Here is a 10,212-nt window from a genome sequence, read left to right on the forward strand (position 1 = left end):
TCCAATAAGGGCAATTATTTGAGGGACTGATAGCCTGAGATCTGACACTCTGCCTCTGATGATCTAGCTTTACATTGATTAAATTTAATTTAACCTGTTTACTCTTACCTGGACCTCAATAGAAACCAAACAAGCTGTTTGCACTCCTTCCAAATACTACAGGCTCAGCTCTCTAAACTGCTTCTGTTTCCTCTTTTCCTGGCCAAACCTCTTTTCCATCCTACTGTATTTCCTATTTTGCCCTCTGAGCATTCTACCTGGTCTCCACAGAACTACTTCCAGATCTTTCTCTATCTACGATGACTCTAAGGATGTGGAATAACTAGGATGGCACCTGTTAGTAAAATATCTAGTCAAGGCCAAGTAACATACAGTTGGAGACCTCAGAACTGGACAGACTCTCTAAGGTCCTTTAGTCTAACACTCACCCTTATGCATGATCCTCTCTGAAGCATTCCCAATAAAAGATCCAGTGACCTCTGCTCGCAAGATTCCAGAGAGGGAAAAATCTCTACCTAATCAGAAATTCCCTCACCCTGTGGACTATCAGAATTGTTAGAAGGTTCTTCCTTATGTTGAACCATAAACTTCTTTTTAGTAACAGCAAGCCATCGAACCAGTTCTGCCTCTGCAGAATGCTCTTCTGATTCCCCTAAAGTTGTTTGGAATAGTATGTGGGTTTTTTTTTTTGTTTTTTTTTTTTTGAGATGGAGTCTCTCTCTATCACCCAGGCGGGAGTGCAGTGGCGCAATCTGGGGTTCAAGCGATTCTCCTGCCTCAGCCTCCCAAGTAGCTGGGACTACAGGCGTGTGCCACCACGCCTGGCTAATTTTTTCCATTTTTAGTAGAAATGGGGTTTTCACCGTGTCAGCCAGGATGGTCTCCATCTCCTGACCTCACGATCCACCCGCCTCGGCCTCCCAAAGTGCTGAGATTACAGGCATGAGCCACCGTGCCCAGCCAGTTTGTGCTTTTTATACACGACTTCTACTCATCAGAATATTCTGCAATGCTACCTACATTTTCATATGTTGTTTCTGCCCAGTCCTAGGCTTAAATACTTCATAAGTTAATAATCTACTAATGGGAGCTGTTTGATTTGGATTCTAGGAAACTGCCTCATTCCTTAACCAACCATGAGTTGCTAAGGCTAATAAAACACATTATCTTTGAGAGAAACAAAGCGTACTAGATTTTTCCCCCATTATCTTAAGTATTTTTGGCAAAACAGAGAAGCATGAAAAGGTGAGATCCCTTTGCCTTCAACCAATTATGAGGGTGACTGGGTAGCTGATGAATGGCAGCCCCTCCTGCCTGAATGCCCTCTATTGCTGGGCATTGCTGCACAGCAGCTTTTTTCCTGGCCCTAATACTTAACAATCTTTTAGAGAGCTCCACGCCTAACACTGAATCTTAAAATGTGACATTCTTCCTATAAAATCAATACTTAAACCACATTTTGTAAATTCATACCAAAAAAGAAACCCAGGGAAAAAAAGCACCCCCTTTGTCCTCTGTTTTATTTTATTTATTTATTTATTTTTTTATTTTTTTTTTTTTTTTTTGAGACAGAGTCTTGCTCTGTCCCCCAGGCTGGAGTGCAGTGGCGCGATCTCGGCTCACTGCAAACTCTGCCTCCTGGGTTCACGCCTTTCTCCTGCCTCAGCCTCCCGAGTAGCTGGGACTACAGGCGCCCGCCAACACGTCCGGCTAATTTTTTGTATTTTTAGTAGAGACGGGGTTTCACCATGTTAGCCAGGATGGTCTCGATCTCCTGACCTCGTGATCCGCCCGCCTCGGCCTCCCAAAGCGCTGGGATTACAGGCTTGAGCCACCGCACCCGGCCTGTCCTCTGTTTTAATAGTAAGAGGGAAAGGGGGCTGGGCTAAAGGGAACGGCTGCCCTTTCTGTGTATGGAAAGCTATAATTTAAATATGCACACCAGATTTTCCAGCAGAACACTCTAAAGCATCAGCCCTGTTATTCAGATGATGGAGTCTGCAGACTTTCTGTTTGCCCTCCTCTTGCTTTAGGGCAATTTTTACTTTGTTATTTTATTGTATGTATGTATTTATTTATTTGAGTCGGAGTCTCGCTCTGCCGCCCAGGCTGGAGTGCAGTGGCGCGATCTCGGTTCACTGCAACCTCCGCCTCCCGGGTTCAAGGGATTCTCCTGCCTCAGCCTCCCGAGTAGCTAGGATTACAGGCACCCGCCACCTTGCCTGGCTATTTATTTATTTATTTATTCTTTGGAAAGACGTTGCATCATGTTGGCTAGGCTAGTCTTGAACTCCTGACCTCAAGTGATCCACCCGCCTCGGCCTCCCAAAGTGGTAGGATTACAGGCATGAGCCACCGCGCCCGGGAAAAATAGACCAATTTTTAGTTCATCCAGAGTAACCCTCTCCTGCCTTAGTCCAGCCATTCCGGAGTTCGTGTGCATCAGAACAAAAACCTCTTGAGGCCGGGCGCGGTGGCTCACGCTTGTAATCCCAGCACTTTGGGAGGCCGAGGCGGGCGGATCACGAGGTCAGGAGATCGAGACCACGGTGAAACCCTGTCTCTACTAAAAATACAAAAAAAATTAGCCGGGCGTGGTGGCGGGCGCCTGTGGTCCCAGCTACTCGCAGAGGCTGAGGCAGGAGAATGGCGTGAACCCGGGAGGCGGAGCTTGCAGTGAGCCGAGATTGCGCCACTGCACTCCAGCCTGGGCGACAGAGCGAGACTCCGTCTCAAAAAAAAAAAAAAAAAAAAACCTCTTGAGGGGAGAGCACCCTCCGGAAGCAGAGTTTTAAAGCTTATTTTTAACATTTTAATACATTTAAATTGGCCATCTTTACCCACGATAGTGAACTGAAAATTAAGCTCCCCTGGGGTTGCCCTGTCAACCCTCCCCGCACCAAGTGGAACAGGCGGAGCTCGAGCTATGCCACATAGGGGCGGGGAAGCAGCCAGGCGGGCCTCATGGGAATGTGCCGTACACTTCACCTCTTTCGCTTCTCGCTCTACATCATCCCTGAGAAGTCTTTTTAAACACTTGAATGTGCTTGTTTCAGAGTGTATTTTTAAAGTGCAATCAGATTTTGTTGTACGGAAAACGGGACTGCGATGCCGTACAATTTCCCTCTGCCTTTTGCATTACATGGCGCCGCCATCTTGAGCAGAAGTGTATCATGGGGCTCGCCATTTTGCATGGTCGAGCGGGTATTTCCGGTTCCGGCGGGGGGGTTTCTTTCTCTTTCACTGCAAGGCGGCGGCGGGAGCGGTTGTGGCGCTAGTTTCTCTAAGCTATCCAGTGCCATCCTCGTCGCTGCAGCGACACACGCGCTCGCCGCCGCCATGACTGAGCAGATGACCCTTCGTGGCACCCTCAAGGGCCACAACGGCTGGGTAACCCAGATCGCTACTACTCCGCAGTTCCCGGACATGATTCTCTCCGCCTCTCGAGGTACGGAGTAAGGTAGATTTCAGGACCCGAGATGACAGGGCTGGGGGATTCCGCGTGTCGTGTGGCAGGCCGGTGGCGCGCGAGTTGGCGGGGACTGACAGACTTCTCTGCCCCATTGTGAATTGGGGCGCGCGGACCCGAGCCTAGGCCTCAACCCGGGCGAACCACATTGCAGTTGGGGACCTAGATGTAGATCAGCTCGTAGGTGCTCGGAGGGTTGGGGAGCTGGAAATTTAAAATACCTTTTGCCTTCCCCTTCGTCGTGTGGCCGGGGGCCTACGGGCCGGGCGGGGCGGTGATGACCCCAACATGCCATCTGAGTGTCGGTGCTGAAATCCAGAGGCTGTTTCTGAGCTGCCGCCCGGCCCAAGGCTCGTGGGGAGGCAGGTGGACTCCAGAGGACCTCGTGGCTCAAGTCTCCGCCTACTTTTTCTGACCCTGGTTCTCCCGGTCGCTATCCGTGTGTTCCTGACTGCGTTTAGACGCTTCTTGTGCTTCCGCTTTGCTCCTACACTGTTAAGAATTGTCTGACTTTTGAATCATGTCTGGCTGTTAATCGTAAAATTTGTTGAGTGGGACAGGTTTCAGTAAAAGCATCCAATCGTGTAGCGCCTGAGGTGGCTTTTCCAGCATTCCTTACTCCATTTCTGTCGGCCCTCAGAGGTAGGCATAGGAGGCCCCAGCTACTCTACAGCCACAAACTGCTGTGCATTCGGTTGCAGAGAAGACCCAAAGTGGCTGTTGAGTTCGGCTGACTTTCAGGAAAGGGTGTCTATTTCTGGCACCTAAATTAAGTTCTCAGGATACAGGCTGGGCGCGGTGGCTCACGCCTATAATCCCAGCACTTTGGAAGGCAGAGGCGGGTGGATCACTTGAGGTCAGGAGTTAGAGACTAGCCTGGCCAATGGTGAAAACGCATCTCTAGTTAAAAAATTAGCCAGACGTGCTGGCAGGTGCCTGTAATCCCAGCTACTTGGGAGGCTGAGGCGGGAGAATTGCTTGAACACGGGAGGTGGAGGTTGGAGTGAGTCGAGATCATGCCACTGCACTCCAGCCTGGGCGACGGAGCGAGACTCCATCTCAAAAAAGTTATCAGGGTGCAGTTTACCCCTACGTGCGTTTTTAGTCTGGAATAGAGCCACTCAGTCCTGGCCTGTAACTGCTCTTGTAGTCTTGTTTCCGTCCCTCCGTAAGCGTCCTTAGTTGTTGTTAACCCACTCATGACCTTGACACGTAGTGAATTATCCAGTGTGTTAACAGACGGGCTGCGGGTTCCTCACTGGTTTTTCTTCTGTTTTACCTCCTTTAGATAAGACCATCATCATGTGGAAACTGACCAGGGATGAGACCAACTATGGAATTCCACAGCGTGCTCTGCGGGGTCACTCCCACTTTGTTAGTGATGTGGTTATCTCCTCAGATGGCCAGTTTGCCCTCTCAGGCTCCTGGGATGGAACCCTGCGCCTCTGGGATCTCACAACGCAAGTAGCTGCTCGCTTAGCTCTGGGGCCTTGGGAAACATCTGGGCAGAAATGAGGTGGATGCAATTGGCGGGTTTCCCAGGGGAGATCCAGTCCATTTGGGAACTGGAAAGCAGAGTGCACCTACAGAAGATGTTTGGCCTCCCTCTCTTTGAAGAAGTTACTCAGCATTGCTGAGGAGTGTGGTGGAACGTTTTTGCCAGGTGCAACCGTTCTGAGTAGGCAGCAGTTTGAACATGTTTTACCTTGAAAGCTCAGGTAATTGGCAGGTGGAATTAGAGAGTCCTGGTGATGACAGACGACATTGTCAGCCAATCCCCAAGTGGGAGTGAGGACATGTCCTGCAATTCTGAAGGGATTCTCTGTCACATACTCAGTCACTTGGCTCTGATCACAGAGCCAAATCCAGGGTTGTGTGAGTGATGCAATGAGACAGAGACAAAGCCCAGGAAATCAGTCTGACCCTTGAATGAGAATGTTTGCTAAGTCTGAGAATGACAAAGTCCTCCCTCTCAGGGGCACCACCACGAGGCGATTTGTGGGCCATACCAAGGATGTGCTGAGTGTGGCCTTCTCCTCTGATAACCGGCAGATTGTCTCTGGATCTCGAGATAAAACCATCAAGCTATGGAATACCCTGGGTGTGTGCAAATACACTGTCCAGGTAAAGTGAGGCTATGGTCAAAGAGCACATCTCCAAGGATCTCTCCCACCCTCTTAACCTTTGCCTTTTTTTTTTTTTTTTTTTTTTTTTTTTTTTTTTTTTGCGACAGTCTCGCTCTGTCGCCCAAGCTGGAGTACAGTGGCACGATGTTGGCTCACTGCAACCTTCGCCTCCCGGGCTCAAGCGATTCTGGTGCCTCAGTCTCCCGAGTAGCTGGTACTACAGGCGCGCAGCCACCACGCCCAGCTAATTTTTTGTATTTTAGTAGAGACGGGGTTTCACCATGTTAACCGGGGTGGTCTCGAACTCCTGGGCTCAGGCGGTTTGCCTGTCTCGGCCTCCCAAAGTGCTGGGATTACAGGTGTGAGCCCCCAAGGCCTGCCTATCTTTGCCTTTTTTTTTTTTTTTTTTTTTTTTTTCCGGACACAGTTTTGCTTGTTGCCCAGGCTGAAGTACAATGGCGTGATCTCGGCTGACCACAACCTCCGCCTCCTGGGTTCAAGCAGTTCTCCTGCCTCAGCCTCCGAAGTAGCTGGGATTAGAGGCATCCGCCACCATGCCCGGTTTTGTATTTTTAGTAGAGATGGGGTTTCTCCACGTTGGTCAGGCTGGTCTCGAACTCCCAACCTCAGGTGATCTGCCTGCCTCAGCCTCCCAAAGTGCTGGGATTACAGGCATGAGCCACCATCCCCTGCTCTCTTACCTTTTTAAAGTCTTGTCTGGGCTGGGCTCATGCCTGTAATCCTAGCTCTCTGGTAGGCCAAGGTGGGAGGATTGCTTGAGGACAGGAGAGCAGCCTGGCCAACATAGTGAGACCCCCATGTATAAAAAAATTTTATTTGTTTATTTTCTTTTCTGAGATGGATTCTGGGCTAGATTGCAGATTTGGGATTGAAGATTGGAGGTTGGATTGAGGATTTGGGGCTGGATCGGGGATTTGGGGATGGGTGGGGGGCAGTGAAAAGGTGAGAGGGAGTTGCCGCAGCTCAGAAGCCGATGGTTGGGTGTCTGAGAAGAAGATTACACGCGTGTGCCACCATGCCCAGCTAATTTTTGTATTTTTAGTAGAGACGGGGTTTCACCATGTTGGCCAGGCTGGTCTCAAACTCCTGACCTCAGGTGATCCGCCCGCCTCAGCCTCCCAAAGTACTGGGATTACAGGCGTGAGTCACCATGCCCGGCTTTATCACTACTATTATGTTTTGTTTTGAGATAGTCTGTCGCCCAGGCTGGAGTGCAGTAGTGCGATCTCGGCTCACTGCAAGCTCTGCCTCCTGGGTTCACACCATTCTCCTGCCTCAGCCTCCCGAGTAGCTGGAGCTACAGCTACTGGCTGCCACCACGTCCAGCTAATTTTTTGTATTTTTAGTAGAGACGGGGTTTCACCTTGTTAGCCAAGATGGTCTTGATCTCCTGACCTCATGATCCATCCACCTTGGTCTCCTAAAGTGCTGGGATTACAGGCGTGAGCCACTGCACCGGGCCCTATTATTCTATTTTATTTTATTTTTTTGAGATGAAGTTTCACTTGTTCGTTGCCCAGGCTGAAGTGCAATGGCACAATCTTGGCTCACTGCAACCTTCGCTTCTTGGGTTCAAGCAGTGCTCCTGCCTGAGCCTCTCCAGTAGCTGGGATTACAGGCACCCGCCACCACACCCAGTTAATTTTTGTATTTTTGGTAGAGACAGGGTTTCACCATTTTGGCCAGGCTGGTCTCAAACTCCTGACCTCAGGTGATCCGCTCACCTCGCCCTCCCCAAGTGCTGGGATTAGAGGCGTGAGCTACTGCATCCAGCTGCTGTCTCTAAATTAAAAAAAAAATTTTCTTGTCTGGAATCTAAAGGGACTCTATTGAGCTTAAGGGTTTGGGTTCTCGGTTTTTGAAAGGTGCTGCCAGCCATCATCCTACTGAGGGGTGGGGCTGGGGGGTCTGGCATTTCATGGGATAGGACTGTTTGCCCTTATTTCCTTTTCATCTTCTGCAGGATGAGAGCCACTCAGAGTGGGTGTCTTGTGTCCGCTTCTCGCCCAACAGCAGCAACCCTATCATCGTCTCCTGCGGCTGGGACAAGCTGGTCAAGGTGAGCTTCAAGCCAAGGCAGGGGCTTTACCAGTCAGGGTGTGCTCCCAGGTGGTCATACACTCCCAAGTGCTGTGGAAAGCTTTACAGATTCCCTCAGATGACTCTTTCCTTGTCACATGGTCTGATGTCCCTTGTAAGTCAGCACGCTGCATTGGATATGTGTTACAATCTAACGTGAAGTGGCCAGGACATGTTACTGAATGAGAAATGACTACCGTATCCAGAATTGCCAAGCCCTTTTTTGTTGGGCCTGACCCCAGCTCATCAAGCGCTAGGATGTTCACCTGTCAACCGCACGTCTGTGCAGGTGTGGAACCTGGCCAACTGCAAGCTGAAGACCAACCACATTGGCCACACGGGCTATCTGAACACGGTGACCGTCTCTCCAGATGGATCCCTCTGTGCTTCCGGAGGCAAGGTATTCGGGGACTACTCAGGGGAAGACAGTGTCTCTAACATCAAATGGCAAACATTAGCAAAGATGGTTTTAGGAGGATAATGAGATAATGGCAATCTGAGAACATGTTTCCAAAGATTACTTTCAGCAAATGACAGTTAAGGCATACCATCTGGAAGAAAAAGATTATTTTCTATAAGCCTGGTTTTTTTGGTTTTTTGTTTTTTTTTGAGACGGAGTCTCACTCGGCCAAGGCTAGGGTGCAGTGCACGATCTCGGCTCACCGCAACCATCTCCCGGGTTCAAGCAATTCTCCCATCTCAGCCTCCTGAGTAGCTAGGATTACAGGCACCCGCCATCATTCCTGGGTAATAATTTTCGTATTTTAGTAGAGACAGGATTTTACCATGTTGGCCAGGCTGGTCTTGAACTCCTGACCTCAGGTGATCTGCCCACCTCAGCTTCCCAGAGTGCTGGGATTACAGGCATGAGCCATCGCACCTGGCCTAAAGTTGGTTTCTTGAAGCAATTGATGAGATTGGGATCCTGGTTTTCAGAAATGATTGATTTATGTAAGTTGGGAGGGGTTTTTTGATGGGGTTGGTAAGGTCTTATGTCAAAGGAAAGGTATACAGAGATAAATATTGGTACTTGAGTCATTAGCTTTCAAAGAAGCCTGGGGTAATGGAGGAAAGGTAAGAATTGATTCTGACAGAATCTTGAAATGGGCAGGATTAACATCTGGAAGAGGTCACAGTGTCCTGATTTACCTTACCTGTGTCCAGGATGGCCAGGCCATGTTATGGGATCTCAACGAAGGCAAACACCTTTACACGCTAGATGGCGGGGACATCATCAACGCCCTGTGCTTCAGCCCTAACCGCTACTGGCTGTGTGCTGCTACAGGCCCCAGCATCAAGATCTGGGTGAGTGTGGGTTACGGTTGACTGGGTACCTGGCTGCACTCTGAGCCCTGACAATGTTTTGGTTACTATATATGCCATCTGACTCCCACCTGGGAGCTAAGCTTACTCAACCTCCACATAATTGACATTTTGGTCTGGGTAACTCTGTTGTGGTGTGCTGTCCTGTACATTTTACGATGTTTAGCAGCATTTCCAGCTTCTACTAGATGTTGGTAGCAAACCATCCTTCCACTAGTGGCAAGTAAAAATGCATCTAGGCATTGATACATGTACCCCAGGGAGCAAAATCATCCCTTTTTAACTTGAGAATCTTGAGGGGCTTTTAAGAGGGGACTCTGATTGGTAAGTCTTAAGGTTGCTTTTGCTCTGTTCCCCAGGATTTAGAGGGAAAGATCATTGTAGATGAACTGAAGCAAGAAGTTATCAGTACCAGCAGCAAGGCAGAACCACCCCAGTGCACCTCCCTGGCCTGGTCTGCTGATGGCCAGGTAAGTGGGGTCTGTCCTCTCAGGTGACTCTGCTTCCAGTTAATTTTCTCCCTCTCATTCTGTTAGTGTATCTAGTCAGTCAGGCACAAGAGCAGTGTCTTTGGCATAAAGTGAAATGACAAGCCAGGTTGATGAGGATGCCCTAGTTTGCCATGCCAGTGAATGTGTTTCTGCATCAGGGGGAAGACTGATGTGGAACGCAGTGGCTGTCAGCCTTCAATTAATACCTTAATTAATCTGACCAGTTTTCAAATGTCTAGATCCTTATCACCAGCTGTTTCTTCCTCAAGGAATACATAACCACCACTTACAATCTGGCTGTTAAAATGAGAGCGGTTTCTTATAGTCTGCCCAGCGTTATGGCACATGCCTACTGGAGGCTGAGGTGGGAGGATCTCTTGAACTGCAGGGGCTCAAGGCTGCAGTGAGCCAGGATCGCACCCCTGCACTCCAGCCTAGACAATGGAGCAAGACCATCTCAAAAGAAAGCCACTTGTGCTGAATCTAGTGAGACTGCAGAGTTTATGCCAGCCTGACCTGTCACTCTCATTTCTCCCCTGCAGACTCTGTTTGCTGGCTACACAGACAACCTGGTGCGAGTGTGGCAGGTGACCATCGGCACGCGCTAGAAGTTTATGGCAGAGCTTTACAAATAAAAAAAAAAATGGCTTTTCTGACTTTTAGAAGGTTTTTTTTTTCTTATATGCAAAAAAGCTCCATCCTG

The 10,212-nt window shown here is 49.3% G+C and overlaps 1 protein-coding gene and 2 non-coding genes across 3 annotated transcripts; all 3 read left to right on the forward strand.

The window, feature by feature from the left end:
• The first annotated feature begins 3,027 nt into the window (after positions 1 to 3,027).
• RACK1 (receptor for activated C kinase 1) lies at positions 3,028 to 10,165 on the forward strand. Its single transcript, XM_003279578.4, has 8 exons — positions 3,028 to 3,448; positions 4,758 to 4,929; positions 5,446 to 5,593; positions 7,580 to 7,675; positions 7,985 to 8,095; positions 8,860 to 9,000; positions 9,378 to 9,488; positions 10,052 to 10,165. The coding sequence occupies exons 1-8, from the start codon at positions 3,109 to 3,111 to the stop codon at positions 10,115 to 10,117; spliced, it is 1,185 nt and encodes a 394-aa protein (XP_003279626.2). The 5' UTR covers positions 3,028 to 3,108; the 3' UTR covers positions 10,118 to 10,165.
• Positions 3,738 to 3,805, forward strand: LOC115831885. The gene has a single exon (XR_004027374.1). It is a non-coding gene; the product is annotated as a small nucleolar RNA SNORD95 (small nucleolar RNA).
• On the forward strand, positions 5,211 to 5,289 carry LOC115831848. Its single transcript, XR_004027340.1, has one exon. It is a non-coding gene; the product is annotated as a small nucleolar RNA SNORD96 family (small nucleolar RNA).
• Positions 10,166 to 10,212: the final 47 nt, after the last annotated feature.

Source organism: Nomascus leucogenys, chromosome 2 (assembly GCF_006542625.1).
Source record: "Nomascus leucogenys isolate Asia chromosome 2, Asia_NLE_v1, whole genome shotgun sequence".
Taxonomy (NCBI): domain Eukaryota; kingdom Metazoa; phylum Chordata; class Mammalia; order Primates; family Hylobatidae; genus Nomascus; species Nomascus leucogenys.

What these genes read in the sequence shown, in the direction of transcription:
- RACK1 (XM_003279578.4), top strand. Translation starts at nt 3,109, where the DNA reads ATGCCGTACAATTTCCCTCTGCCTTTTGCATTACATGGCGCCGCCATC. An exon ending in GATTCTCTCCGCCTCTCGAG is followed by an intron (nt 3,449 to 4,757) that starts GTACGGAGTAAG and finishes TACCTCCTTTAG; the next exon opens with ATAAGACCATCATCATGTGG. An exon ending in GCTGGGACAAGCTGGTCAAG is followed by an intron (nt 7,676 to 7,984) that starts GTGAGCTTCAAG and finishes ACGTCTGTGCAG; the next exon opens with GTGTGGAACCTGGCCAACTG.